This window comes from Macaca nemestrina, chromosome 9 (assembly GCF_043159975.1).
Source record: "Macaca nemestrina isolate mMacNem1 chromosome 9, mMacNem.hap1, whole genome shotgun sequence".
In the NCBI taxonomy this organism is placed as follows: Eukaryota; Metazoa; Chordata; class Mammalia; order Primates; family Cercopithecidae; genus Macaca; species Macaca nemestrina.
In genome coordinates this window covers 84,668,779-84,683,915 of record NC_092133.1, presented here as the reverse complement: position 1 = coordinate 84,683,915, position 15,137 = coordinate 84,668,779, and the positions used below count along the sequence as shown (strand labels likewise).

General features: G+C 51.2%; 1 protein-coding gene across 1 annotated transcript; it reads left to right on the top strand.

Moving 5' to 3' along the window:
• The first annotated feature begins 5,982 nt into the window (after positions 1 to 5,982).
• On the top strand, positions 5,983 to 11,307 carry LOC105486673 (growth differentiation factor 2). Its single transcript, XM_011749689.3, has 2 exons — positions 5,983 to 6,546; positions 8,384 to 11,307. The coding sequence occupies exons 1-2, from the start codon at positions 6,201 to 6,203 to the stop codon at positions 9,325 to 9,327; spliced, it is 1,290 nt and encodes a 429-aa protein (XP_011747991.2). The 5' UTR covers positions 5,983 to 6,200; the 3' UTR covers positions 9,328 to 11,307.
• Positions 11,308 to 15,137: the final 3,830 nt, after the last annotated feature.

The window sequence follows — 15,137 nt, the reverse complement described above, 5'->3', positions numbered from 1 at the left end:
CTGGCCAGCTCTGGCTATGACTTGTGCGCCAAAACACCGACATTAGAGTTCAAAACTATTTCCCTTTACCAAAACCTGGAAGCATAAGATCCTTAACAGGCTCTTCTGGGATTTCCATTCCCCTTCTCTCTGCTCCCTGAGATAGTGATGTCCATGCATCCTCTATCTACCCTGCCTCCAGTCCGCCTCACTCACGCTCAGCCCAACCCCAAACCACACTCATTCAGCATCTCCCAGGAGGCTTGTTTGTATGAATTGGGGATAGGTGGGTTGGATGTAGAAGATACATGTTTATCCAATTACGTAGCATTTACTATGTGCTAAATACCATGCTAGGCAATGTATTCATGTGTCTTCTCTTGGAAGGGTCTTATGAGTTCCCTCTTTTGTCAAAACCACTGTGCAAAATGCCTATCAGAGTTGCCTGGAGAACTTGATATAGTTGGGCCCCCTAGCATTGTCTCTGATTCAGGTTGAGGCTTTATTTCCATCCAGTTCCCAGGCACTGCTACTGCTGGCTCCAGGGCCACGCTTTGAGAACAGGATTTTTAGTGATGTCTCCTGGGAGGGAAGGGGTCCCTGATGCTCTGGAGTCATGGTATAACAGAAACTCAGGTGAATCCTTTCTCCCTCCATGAAGGAACGCTGAAGTCAATGTCACCTTTTTGGAGGAATGGGCTTCAAGGATGCTTGAAATAAACGGATGAGTCAAATTTACTTCTCTTGTTCATTGAATTGTGCTTCTTCCATAGCAATTGCAGTGATGCCATGATTTCTGTAATCCAAAAGTCCTGAGATTTGTGACCCTATGGAGGTTTTGGTTAAAAATAACAACAGCACAGTCATGTGAAACTGTCTGGGTATTGAGAAGAGACAGGAGGACACGGCCGAGGTGGCAGAACCGGCACCTGACCAGCACCCACCACAGAGCACGCCGAGGTGTTCAAAGACATATGCAGAGACAAGCATGGGAGGCCTGCCCTGGAGGAGCCTTGGCTGGCTGTAAAGGCCAGGCAGACTCGCTGGGCTGTCAAATTGCTGACCGCAGAGGAGCAGCCCTGGGGCGCTTTAGTGGTTGTTAGATGAATCCAATTGTTTCTTGGAACACAGAGGTTGTGTGCTGTGGGATTCCTAGGCAGGTACTAAAGGGCAGTCAGAACTGACCCTGGTGGAGGACAGTGAGGAGGGACAGGAAGTAGTCCTGGTGGAAGAGCACAGCTCACTCTACAGCTCCACGGAAAGGAAGGGCAGAGCTGTCCCAGGGGTGAGGGAGAGAGAAACAGTCACAGAAAGATCATATACTGACAGGAGCAATACTAATGACTAGTTATTGCATGCTTACCCTGGGCCATATTCCTGTGGAACACCCAGGAATCTGTGGTGCCCTTTGGCCCTCTCCCTAGACTCACAGCACAGTAACAAATGTGATTCTTGAGTATGGCCCTGGACCAGCACCGGTGAGACCTGGCCACTGCTATAACTCCTTGGAGGCTGAAGCCCAGATCCTGTGGTTTGTCTCCTGAAAAAGTAGAGGAAAATATAGTCCAGCCTACGGAGCAATGCAAACTAGCATTTTTGTTGCTGCTGTTCATTAATTTGCCAAGGATTAGAAAGAAGTATTGGTAACAGTGTGGTAAGATGAGTTCTTAGGCTCAGCTGAGAGTGAATATTTAAAAAGCATTTCTGGAAAGCCGCTTAGCAATGCTTACCAAGAGCTTTGCAAATGTTACGTGTTCCTTGACCCAGATATTCCACTTCCAATGACCTGTCCTATAAAATAATAATAAAATAATACAAAATATACACTATAACAATGTAAGATAATGTGTCTTGCAACATTATCTTAGTAGTCTTGATTGTCCTACCATCGGAAAATATTTGAATAAATTAAGATATGTCCATACAATTGGAAAATGTTTAGTCATTAAAAATGAAGTTCATGGGCTGGACGCAGTGGCTCACGCCTGTAATCCCAGCACTTTGTGTAGTGGATGCTGGCAGATCACTTGAGTCCAGGAGTTTGAGACCAAACTGAGCAACGTGACGGAACCCCGTCTCTACAAAAAATATAAAAATTAGGCTGGCGTGGTGGCTCATGCCTGTGGTCCCAGCTACTCAGGAGGCTGAGGTGGAAGGATCACCTGGGACCAGGGAGATCGAGGCTACAGTGAGCCATGATCATGCCACTGCACTCCAGCCTGGGTGACAGAGTGAGATCTCATCTCAAAAAAAAAAAAAAAAAAATGAAGTTCATGAAAAGTTTTTCATGACATGGGAAGGTATTTATACAGTCCTTCCCCAGTACCTCCTCCTAGTGCCCAGATCTAGACCCTTCTGGGGTTCATGCCAACCTGACTCTCCCTGTGCTGTCTGCGCCACTCCCATCCCAGGGTCCTAAGCCAATCAGGACATTCAGGACATTGCGTTCCCCCAGCCACGGTGATTGGCTGGAGTGTTTGCAGATTATCCAATCAGGGTCAGAGAGACACCATGAGACTCCCTAGGACTTTCCGGAAAAGAGGCTTTTGCTCCTCTTTGACCCCACCCAGCCCCCCATGTGAAAGGGATACAGGCCGGCTGCAGTGACTGGCCACCTCGCCAAGACACAGAGAGATGGAGCATGAAGCCAACACAGTGGAAGGCAGGACTGAGAGAGGAGAAAGCATGGCTAGAACTTTGCCTGTCCTGTAGCTCAAGCCATGCTAAAGCCAAACCGTTGCCAACCCCGAAGTTTTCATTAGTCAGGTGCAATCCACTTTGCTTAGGCCTGTTTGGATTCTGCTTTTCTGCAGCCTGTGACAAAAGGAATCCAAATGACAACATTTAAAATTTTTTTAATTAAAAAAAATGTTTTCAAAGAGAAGCCCATACATATCAAACCTTGTATACCTGAAGTGGCTTCGAAAGTAAACCTAAGGCAGAGATTGAAGACACTTTAGTGTACATTTTCTTAAATTTTATGCCAGCCTTTGCTTTATTTTTAGGTATAGACACATAAGACTACCATAATTCAGATCTTTAGTCTTTGAATAATCATGTGGATAGACCTCCCTGGGAAGTCGGTGAAGAATTAGAAAGTACACAGTTTGCAGGAGGAGGGGGCAAACAAGAGATAAATAAGACCTTCTGTGGTTCAAGTGAGGCAGCTCCTTCCTGAGACCCCAACAATGCAAAGCTGGTGATAGCAGAGGGAGGGGTCCTTCTTCAGGAGGGAACACCCAGGGTCTGTTTCCTCCTGGGAAAATCAGAACAAGTTTGAGACTTGTTCCCTAAGACTCAGAGTTAGGGGGATTTTCTCAGATGGACCAAGGTCCATTTGTATGAAAAGGTAACCAAGTCCCTGAAATCACCACCTGATGAAAGTGGGAGTCCCTCTGATGACCTAGGCCACCCGTAAGAGCCTAGAAATTTGAGAAAGGGCAGGTTAGAATTGGTATGTGACCATAGCTGGCCTCTTCTCTCCACCCAGCCACTGGCCACAGAGGCATGCATGCCGGAGGTGGGTAAGCCCAGCATATGTCTAAGAAGACTGTTACCTTGTTGCCTCATGGGGCGCACCCCACAGACCTGGGCTAGAGGGCGTCCCAGCAGCTAAGAACAAGCAGCTGTTTAGACATGTAGGACCAGTGCCCAACAGCAAAGCCAGTGTTGTTGAGAAGCAACAGCAGGTGGGACCCCTCTCTCCCTCCCGCTTCCCAGCGTGAAGAAGCTGGACTAACACCTTCCCACACCATCTCCTTTGGACTTAATTGACACATGGGGCATTTGGACTATTCAGGAAAGGAGAAGACCAGACTTCCTGATGATATGGATCAGGAAACCTCAAGCAATCCATTTAAAACAATAAAAGAGATGTGAACATATTGATCCCTTGAGTTTGTGAGGAAAATCATTTCAGATATACACCAGCATGTTGCATTGCACAGCTCCAGGGAAAGCCATCCATGTCAGAGTCTGTGTGACCAGCACCCACAGGCAGCTGTGATGACCCTGGACATAGTCAGGTCCATAGTCCTTCATCTGAGACCCCCAAATAAAAAACCATCTAAGAACCTAAAGTTTCTTTTAATTCCTTTTCTGGGAAAACTTGACCTGAATCGACATTTGTGGCTTTATTTGTTTCACTGCAGAAATATTCATGTGTGTCATTATAAGGTGTCGTCTCTGACCCCTTTGGGAATGTTATTGCATATACACAATACAAAATCCCCCAAATCTGAAACTATCGAAGTCGCAACACACTCTTGGCCACAAGGGTTTCAGATATAGGATTGTGGAGCGGATGTGTCTCAAAATGCTAACCATGAGCATCACTGGATGATTAAACTGTAGGTTATTTGTTTTCTCTTTAACAATGTTTTCCATTTCCGAAGCTTTCTGCACTATAGACTACTGTTATAACTGGGAAAAAATGTCACATTTGAAAAATAACATCAGGTAGCAGCGCCTTGCTCCTACTAGAGCACATCCAGGCCCCTAGGCTATTCATACTCTGCTCAGCCTCTCATGTGTGAAAAGCTCCTGGTCAGACCACGATGCAGGCATCTGCCCTGTCCTCACTCCTCCCAGACCACACCCCACTCTGCATTTGCAGCTCCATTTCTTGGGCATGGCACCCATTTATTCATCTTTTCTCTGCCCCATGGAATTCTTGCGCTGAGCTGGATCAAAGCCCAGCGCACTTCCAGTCCTCTTCCCAAGCAGCATTTCTGAAGCAGCACGCTTCCCGTCTTCCCCTGGCCCATGTCATCAAAGGACAGAGATAGCAAGTTCTGTCCAGGCCCAGCCATTCAGGGGCTCCTGATTTCACCCATCCTCCTCTGCAATCTGACCACAGCATGCTGTGGCCCCTCCTGCACCCCACTAAACCTGCTCAGCTCTCTGCAACCTCTCCCCAACAGCCTCACCAGTATGGAGCATCTTCCCCAGAGTAAACCACCAGGCACAGCATACCCTGGAGTATTTCTAACCATGCTCCTTCTTTGCTGTACTCAAAGCCACACATGATGGAAATGGACAGAGTCTAAGTGTGGTCACACTGCTCTTAACACAGTCCCTAGGGCCCTTTCCTGGGCCACAGCTTGTCAGCCCCCAAAGGCCAGGGGATCATCTTCTTGGCATGTACCAGTCTCAGAACAACTCACCCACTCCCCTGTCTACCAGATTGCGTGGTTCTCCCTGCTGATGAGTGTGGGCCAGGTGGCTGCCAAGTCAATGTGAGCTAAGACCACCCCACAACAGGCCAGTGCCAGAGCTGGGATGCAGGGATGTGGGGAGCTCCCTGCAGGCTGCAGTGTGTTGTGGAGCTCTGAGAGAGCAGGCTGGGGGAACCCAGGGCTCCAGCTCAATCAGGTGTGGGCTGGAGAAGGGGCATCCAGAATGCTGCCACCAAGCCAGCCTGGGGCACAGCATCCTCTTAACCCCTACAACTATCTTCTGAATGGGAGGCTCGTAGAGTGCGGTGACTTGTTCCAGGTGACATTTGCAGGGAATCGGTGAGGGAGCTGAGATCCCAGCCTCTGTCTAGTCTGACTTATCACCACACTAAATTGCACGAGAGCCATACTCACTCGTGATCTCTAATGCTCAGCAATGCATCCCACCAACAGAGCAGGGAGCCTTGCTCGCAGGTTCCGACTCTGTAAGGAGCAGGCCTCTTCTGAGCCTTGATGTGGTCCCCACACTCTCCCCATCTCCCCAGCCCCCACAGTTCACTGTGCTCTTGCGCTGTCCTTTCTATATTTGGAGGGCTTCTTGGTCTTGTTTCCTGGATTCTTCACTACTGTGGCCCAGGAGATGGAGCATATGTCACCCTGCCTGGAGATTCTTCTGAAGAGCCCTGGCAAGGAAATGAGAAAGGATCCTAATTAGGGGGCAATAACCCCCTGGAGAAGCACAGATTCCTTACAGTAGGCCGTGTCCTTCCCACATGCCCTGTGTGTTTGTCAGATGTTTATAGAGCCTTCATTAACGGAAGGCTCCCTCAGATAAGACGTCGGAGCGCGGCATCGAGGACCAGATAAGCACCAGTGGAGGACAATCCAGCCCGGCAGCGGGCGAAAGTGGGCGCTGGCCAGGACGATTCCTTCAGAGCAAACAGCAGGGAGATGCCGGCCCGCTCCTTCCCGGCTCCTCCCCGTGCCCGCTAACACAGTACGGCCGCCTGCAGTCTCCTCTCTGGGTGATTGCGTGGGCCCAAGATGTGTCCTGGGGCACTATGGGTGGCCCTGCCCCTGCTGTCCCTGCTGGCCGGCTCCCTGCAGGGGAAGCCACTGCAGAGCTGGGGGCGAGGGTCTGCTGGGGGAACTGCCCACAACCCACTGGGGGTGCCTGGAGGTGAGCTGCCGGAGCACACTTTCAACCTGAAGATGTTTCTGGAGAACATGAAGGTGGATTTCTTGCGCAGCCTTAACCTGAGCGGGGTCCCTTCGCAGGACAAAACCAGGGTGGAGCCACCGCAGTACATGATCGATCTGTACAACAGGTACACGTCTGATAAGTCGACTACGCCAGCGTCCAACATCGTGCGGAGCTTCAGCATGGAAGGTAGGGTCTCCGCTTGCACCAGACGCGCTGGGGTAGGACTCACAGGTCCACAGCTGCTTTCACCAGGGTGGAGGCTGCTGGTCATAGGAGGCTCTTCAAGCTTCCATTTAAATTAGTTACAATGAAATAAAATTAAAACTTAGTTCTTTAGCCTCACCAGCTTCCTTTCAAATGTGTGGCTAATGGCTTCCCTATCAGGCAGTGCAGACTGCAGAACATTTCCATGGTCACTGAGAGTTCTACTCGGCGCTTCTGCTCTGAAGGATTCACCTTCCCCAGGCTGTGTGCCACATTTCACACAGCAGGTGCACAGGGATGCCAGCTCCCTTTTTTCCACCCCTTCTGTTTACTCTCCTCTTCTTTCCGTCTCTCCCCTCTGATTCACTTCTCTTCCTTTTCCCCTTCCCTTCCTGTCCCCTTCCTACTTCAAAACAAAACAGACAACCTATTTCACCTCCAACTAACTGGTATATTTTTAAACTTTGAAAGCACAGTTATTCCTTTCTTGTGAAAGGGTTTTAAAAATCAGATGAAATTCTTTGACAGAGAAGTGTTGAAAGAGAACCTAATTGTTTTTAAATAGAAATGTATCTGATTTAGAAGGACTAGAAGATAACAAACACGGACCTAGGACCTATGTCCTAACTCAGTCAAGCTCACATGATGCAGGGGGAAATAAGTTTCTGAACAGTGAAACTGTTCAGTCAAAACTTGCAGCCACCAAGGGTTCCCACCCATGTCACCTAGGAAGTGTTAAGCCACTGGATTCTGACCCAGGCCTGTCCGTCTGCACAGCCGGCTTTTCCTGCTGCTGCCGTCTCCCTCTGAATGTCCAGGAGCACAGAGCCTCTTGCCTCCTGGGTCTGAGACTTGCAAATGGCTTAGGGGCCTGGCTCCATACCACATCCAGGCCAGAGCTAACCAGTCTGCAGAGGCAGGACTGGCACTTCAAAACCTGCCAGCTAGGTTTCCCTATAGCACCGGGTCTCCACACATGTGGGCGCATAGCAAGTGCCCAGAAAATGCAACCTCTTTTCCCTGTCTGTGAACCAGCCGTGGTATAGCAGGAGTGTGCTAACGACAAAGTGTCAGCCCAGGATAAATGGGATATTGAGTTAACTATGTGGCTAAAAGGCAAGCCCCATTTTTGCTTGACATGACAAAGCAATTGAAGCTAATAGATTTTTTTCCTGAAACACTAAAACCAATTAATCACTTACGCTTTGTTCAGAAATTACAATTTCAAATGATGCATACACTGTTTAGAGGCTGAGATTTTTGATATTGTCTTAATATTGGGATTTCACTGTCCCCACCCAGGATCTTGCCTTTAAATTCATGTACTCAGGATCTTCACTCAGGATCTGACAGTGAGTTTTGCTGTTTTCTTTATGTACTCACTAGCTGTGTGCTAGTAAGTCCCAGGATACTTAACTAGCTGCGTGCATTTTGGCAATTAACTGCCTTGAATCCCAGTCTCCACATCTGCAAATGTGGAATAATAATTAGATCCTCCCAGGGTGAGTGCGAGGATTAAGGTGAAATTTACACTGCAAAGCTCCCAGTGTAATGCCTGGCACACAGTAGATGCTCAATAAACAGTAGGAACTGTCAATCCCAATTAGAGGCATCTCCTGCCTTTGCTTTTCTTTGGAAGATCTTAAGTGTACCTTTGAAAATACTCTTATACCTTAAGGGCTTGGGTGAAACCAAATAGAGATAATACAGACCAAAACTGTTATCCCAGATGCTCTTCTGTCTAAACCCTGAGACTCAGCTTCAGTGTCATGGAAACAGACCCTTCGGCAGATGCCCACCAGGTGTGTTTGCATTTCAGATGCCATCTCCATAACTGCCACGGAGGACTTCCCCTTCCAGAAGCACATCTTGCTCTTCAACATCTCCATTCCCAGGCACGAGCAGATCACCAGAGCTGAGCTCCGACTCTATGTCTCCTGTCAAAATCACATGGACCACTCTCACGACCTGAAAGGAAGCATGGTCATTTATGATGTTCTGGATGGAACAGATGCCTGGGATAGTGCTGCGGACACCAAGACCTTCCTGGTGTCCCAGGACATTCGGGATGAGGGCTGGGAGACCTTGGAAGTGTCCAGCGCCGTGAAGCGCTGGGTCCGGTCTGACTCCACCAAGAGCAAAAATAAGCTGGAAGTGACTGTGGAGAGCCACAGGAAGGGCTGTGACAAGCTGGACATCAGTGTCCCCCCAGGTTCCAGAAACCTGCCCTTCTTTGTCGTCTTCTCCAATGACCACAGCAGTGGGACCAAGGAGACCAGGCTGGAGCTGAGGGAGATGATCAGCCATGAGCAAGAGAGTGTGCTCAAGAAGCTGTCCAAGGAGGGCTCCACAGAGGCAGGTGAGAGCAGCCACGAGGAGGACGCAGATGGCCACGTGGCTGTGGGGTCGACTTTAGCCAGGCGGAAAAGGAGCACCGGGGCTGGCAGCCACTGTCAGAAGACCTCCCTGCGGGTAAACTTCGAGGACATCGGCTGGAACAGCTGGATCATTGCGCCCAAGGAGTACGAAGCCTACGAGTGTAAGGGTGGCTGCTTCTTCCCCTTGGCTGACGATGTGACGCCGACGAAACACGCTATCGTGCAGACCCTGGTGCATCTCAAGTTCCCCACAAAGGTGGGCAAAGCCTGCTGTGTGCCCACCAAACTGAGCCCCATCTCCATCCTCTACAAGGATGACATGGGAGTGCCCACCCTCAAGTACCACTACGAGGGCATGAGCGTGGCAGAGTGTGGGTGCAGGTAGTACCTGCCTGCGGGGCTGGGGAGGCAGGCCAAAGGGGCTCCACATGAGAGGTCCTGCATCCCCCTGGGCACAACAAGGACTGATTCTATCTGCATGCCAGCCTGGAGGAGGAAAGGGAGCCTGCTCTCCCTCCCCACCCCCCAACCAAAGCATACACCACTGAGCTCAACTGCCAGGGAAGGCTAAGGAAATGGGGATTTGAGCACAACGGGAAAGCCTGGGAGGGTTGTTGGGGTGCAAGGAGGTGATGAAAAGGAGACAAGGGGAAAAGTAATCCAGAGTCAACAGAAAACAACAGCAGTGAGCCAGAGGAGCACAGGTGGGCAGGTGACTGCAGAGATTGATGGAGATTAGAAAGGTGGAGGAGGCTGGCTTATTACAAAACTCTTGGGGAGTAGAGGGAAGGAGCAGGCTGCACGCCACACCCATCACTGCATGTTATTTCCTACAATCCAGTTAGAGGGGCATGGCTTCCAATTTAGAGACAGAGAGACAGAAACACAGGCAGATCAAGTAGCATTGGTCAATGACATGATTCCAACCCAGAGTTGTGGGACACCAAAGCCCAGGATCTTTCCAAGTGCCCCACTGCAGTTAAGCAGGTCCTCTCCAGCTAAAGAGCAGTGAGACATTGGGAGCCCAGGAGTGTTGAGGCCGGGCCCGGCTGAAGCCCATCAGTCACAAGTGTGACTGGGCTACTTGTCACATACAGGGCGTGGTCTGGCCACTGTTGCCAGTGCTCACTCAGCGGCCAAATGCTTTTTAATATCACCCCTGAGGCACTGAAAAACTAACCCCAGGCCAACTGCAGGACAGAGAGAGAGGTCAGGACAGCAGCCCTGTGGGCTGCATGATACACTGTGGCCAGAGCTATTGTGACCCCCTGGTGCAGTGCTCCCACGGTCAATGGTGCACACGGGGCCACTCACTGTCCATGGACTGATACCATGTGACCGTTTGAGAGGGCTGGGCACACTTTCTCCTGAGGGAGGGGGTAGCCTGTGGCCAGCACTTCTGCAGTTACTCAGCATAGCCAGACCACCAGGATGTGGTGCCCAGGGTGCCCCCCAGCGACAACCCAGGGGAGACGGGCCTGGATTTGAATTTGTTGGAATTAAATGTGCTCTTGCTTTGGTCTTTGAAACATACCTACTTTTAATCCTTGGTGACATGTCCTCAAGTGACAAGACTCCAGCCTTCCTGGGCGAGGCCTCCCCAGCCTCGGAAGAGCTGCAGTCCTTATCGGCGATCACTGGCTCTGCCTGCATTTGCCGGCTCTCTTGAGTCACGTGCATCCCAGCGCCCCGCCTGGGCTCGGATTGTGGGACCAGATTCAGCCTCCCCGAACCCAAGGGATGATAAGGCTTCCATTTGCTCTGTGTTTCACCCTCTCCTCTGACTCTCCTGGCCACACATGGAACGGGGCAGTGTGAGGAAGAATCTGAAAGTGATGAAGAGTGCACCTATGGCCCTCTGACCTCCAGCCAGAGCAGGGCCTAGGGGAGGCTTAGAGAAGCCAGTGCCTCTCCCCATGGTTGAAGCTCCCGTTTATTTAAAAAAAAAAAAAAAAAAGTGGGGGGTGGGGAAAGCGTTATGTTAAATGTTTACATGGAACCAATGAACAACTTTAACACATATATACAACACAACATTCTTGTTTAATTACTGGTGTTAGAGAAAATATGAATTCCTGCTACATGCCGGGCAGTGTGGTGTTACAATGCTATTCCATGTTGGGTGTTGAGCATCTTCTTTCAGTCCTGGTGCTGTGCTTCTGTGCCTGCTTGAAAGTTTCACTTGGAAATAAAGTCAAATGTCTAATTTGCAGCCCCTCCTAATGTGAGACCCAATCTTGAGGACCCTGTAGACTCACACCCTGCCTACCCCACCCTCCGACCCCACTGGGATGGGCCTCCTTTTCCTAAGGAGGCAGAGGGGAGGGGACAGGCAGCTGCCTCAGGGCTGGGTGGATGCAGGTGGGTGGTGTCTGCAAACTGGGTGAGTGATGTGGTGCGTCCACACTAGGGTGAGTGATGTGGTGCGTCCACACTAGGGTGAGCGATGCAGTGTGTGCACACTGGAGTGAGTGATGTGGTGCGTGCACACTGGGGTGAGTGATGCGTGTGCACTCTGGGGTGAGTGATGTGTGTGCACTCTGAGGTGAGTGATGTGGTGTGTGTACTCTTGGGTGAGTGATGTGTGTGCACACTAGGGTGAGTGATGTGTGTGCACTCTGAGGTGAGTGATGTGTGTACATATTGGGGTGAGTGATGTGTGTGCCCTCTGGGGTGAGTGATGTGTGTGCACAATAGGGTGAGTGATGCGTGTGCACTCTGGGATGAGTGATGTGTGTACACACTGGGGTCAGTGATATGTGTGCACTCTTGGGTGAGTGATGTGTGTGCACACCGGGGTGAGTGATGTGTGTGCACTCTTGGGTGAGTGATGTGTGTGCACACTGGGGTGAGTGATGTGTGTGCACTCTTGGGTGAGTGATGTGTGTGCACTCTTGGGTGAGTGATGTGTGTGCACACCGGGGTGAGTGATGTGTGTGCACTCTGGGGTGAGTGATGTGTGTGCACTCTGGGGTGAGTGATGTGTGTGCACTCTGGGGTGAGTGATGTGTGTGCACTCTGGGGTGAGTGATGTGTGTGCACTCTGGGGTGAGTGATGTGGTGTATGCACAAAGGGGTGAGTGGAGTGCTCATGTATGGGCTTCTGTGTGTAGCGGGGTTTGGGACGTCTGTGTGTAGCGGTTTGCAAGTCAAAGATGCCACTTACTTCCCTGCCTTCCTCTACCTCCCCACATGTCAGGAAAAAGGGGCCCTGAATTGCCCTGAAAAATAATCCTTAAGTCCTCCCCTCCTCTCCAGCCTAACACCACCTTCTCCATGCCAACGGGGCTGCCCTGCTGGCCCCACTCCCAGCCCCATAGCTCCAGGCAATCTTCTGGGTGGCCCATCTCTAGTGCCACCACCCCAACCCCCTCCTAATGCTCCTGATAGACCACTCTGGCTTTGAGGAGGGCCACAATGTTCCTCCTACAAGGTCATCATTAGCCTGGCTCTGAGAGCTGCTGACATCTTGTCTTGAGTCCCCTGGGGAAAAGGCCTGTGTGCTTCTCACCTTGGTCACTCCTGGAGGGCCAACATGATTGGAACAGATGTGCAGTGACAGGATGTGCAAGGAAACACCCGAAGCATGTTCCCTGGCCTCCGTGTCACTGGGTGATTCTTTTGATCACATTTCCTCTGCCTGATGACTGCCATGTTCCAGGCTGCATTTATAATGTTTCCTGAAGTATTTCCCTTGCATTCCATCAGGATGGTGATCTTATCAATGTCACATGGATGAAGAAGTGGAAGTCCAGCAAATCCAGGGGCCTGTCCCCAGCCATACACTGAGTTGGCAGGATGGCCAGGCTGTCCTCTGCCCCTCATTGTGACCAGACCTCTGTACCACAGCAAGTGGAGAGAGGCTGGGGAATGCCATGTAGAAAGCAACAGCGAGACACATGGAGAGACAGAGGCAGTGAGACAATGGGGATGCAGAGAGGCTGCCAGGAGCACCTCTGAGCACCAGCCATGGCCCAGCACTGCCTCCAGTGCCTCTAAATAACCAGCAGATGAGCAGGAGTCTTTATCCTACCTTTTGCAAACACATAGGAGACAGAAGCACTTGGAGCCCTCACACTTTGCTAGAGCCATAAGCCAGCAACTGCTGGAGCCAGAATTTGAGCTCTAGTTTGTGACACCAAGCCCAGATTCTCTCTACTGTATGGACTACTGTCCTGGTGCTTTCCTCAGTGTCAAGGTTAAAGTCACACTCCAAGGAAAAATCAAAACAAGGGCATAAAAAAGATAAAACAAACACAATCTATGCTCTCCCGGGCAAATGCTGCCCTACCAGGGTGCTGCCCCGTCTTGGGCTCTGCCCACGCTGGGTCCTGCCCTCTCTGGACTCTGCCCTCTCTGGGATCATTCCTCCCTGGGCATTGCCGTCCCTGGGCACTACCCTTCCTGAGTTCTCTCTGCCCTTGATTCTTCCCTCCCTGGACTCTCCCCTCCCTGGGCTCTTCCCTACCTGGGGACCACTCTCCCTAGGCATTGCCTTACTTGCCCCGCCAGTGTGAGAATCTCTGGTCAGCCTGGCACCTGTAGGGCACTACTCACTTAAGAAGGAGAAGTGCTGTTAGCAGGGTCACTAAACACTAGGGCTGTCCCACTTTCAGAATTCTACCAGAATTGGAAGAGAAGAATCCCTGGTCAGTACTTTTGGGAGCATGCAGCCTTCTGTTTTTCAAGCCTGGCTTAACTCCACAGCGCAGGTGGAAGTGGGAGGCCCCGCCCCACTGAACTCAGAAGCTCTTTTTCCATGTGGAGCACCAAGGCTTTTGTTCCATATTTGGTTCTTCTGATCTGCTCTCTCTGCCCTGGACATCAGCTCCTCCTCAGAATCTTCCTTAGATTGCTGCCATGCCTACCCCTGGGGCCTCTTATTCTGGGCCCCTAAGATAGGCCCACTTGGACCTGGAAGGCTCCACCCCATCATCTCTGGTGGTCCTCACAGCAGCCCTCAGAGAGGTGGGTTTGCTCCTCTGCAGATGAGGAAGGGAGGTGGAGGAGGCAGTGCTGGGCACACAGCAGCGGAGCCCGGACCGCTGTCACCTCTGGAGGTGCACTCCCTTCCCTGACAGCCCTGCAGCAGGCCTGGCCTCCAGCTGTGATGGTGCAGAGATGGAGGAGAGGCCAGGAGGACCATGCTGGCCTTTCACCCACAAGGGGCCTGGCTCCGAGAACGCTACAGAGCTCGCAGGCTCGGGTGTGTGGCCCACTAGGCGCCCAGGCTCTGTGCTTGGTTTCACGGTCTGCTGTTGCCATCTTGAAATGTGTAATTAGTTTAGAAGAAGGGGCCCACGTTTTCATTCTGCACTCAGCTCCACCAACGATACAGCCGATTCTAAATGCATGTAGGGGGTGGCATCTTGGTTTCTCAAGTCCCAGACATACTTGGGGGCTGTTTCAGGCCTCAGGAGTGACTTGGACCTGGGAAGACAGGAGTCTGAACGTTGCTGCTAAGAGTTTGCCCAGGAGTCCAACAGCCCTGCCTGCCTCCTCAGGAGCAGGGTGAGGAAGCCCTGAGGCTTCTCCATTGCGTCAGCCAAGGTCAGAGAAACTGCTCATCTCTCAAAGGCCAGCCTGTGACATCCGTGCAGCAGCGCCTTGGGGGAGGGCGTCGGAACTGCTGCCACTTCTTCCCTGGCCTTCTCCCGAAGCGCCAAGGAAACCATGCCCAAGGCAGGCCACATCTCAAGCCAGCGGGGAACACAGGTGGTTTATGCAGGGTCATACTGAACAAATCTTTAGAACATTTGTCTTTTCCTTTACAAATCATAGAATCTGAGCCTTGGAAAACAGCACCTACTCCAGGCAGAAACCTGCACAGCAGTGGCCTCAGCTTGCCTGGAACACTTCTGGCTCAGCCGCTCACCGCTCTCCCAGAAAGCCCGTTCATGTGAACACGCCCATTTATCTGGAGATGTTCTCGAGCTTGAGCCAAAGCCTGTCTCTCCACAGCACCCTCCCATGAGCTTCCGCTCTGACTCCAGAGTCCCCTTGGTCCTAGAGAGCCGTGACATATGAGCCATCTCCCTGGAGGGTAGAGGGGGTTAGGCTTGGGCAGAAATGGACAGGGTTCTAGCCAACCAGGGACCCGGGGCTGGGTCACTTTCTGGATCAAAGTGAGAAAAATGAAGACGATGAAATATTGTTTGTAAAAGCCAAATACAGTTTTGGGAGTGTTCAAATATC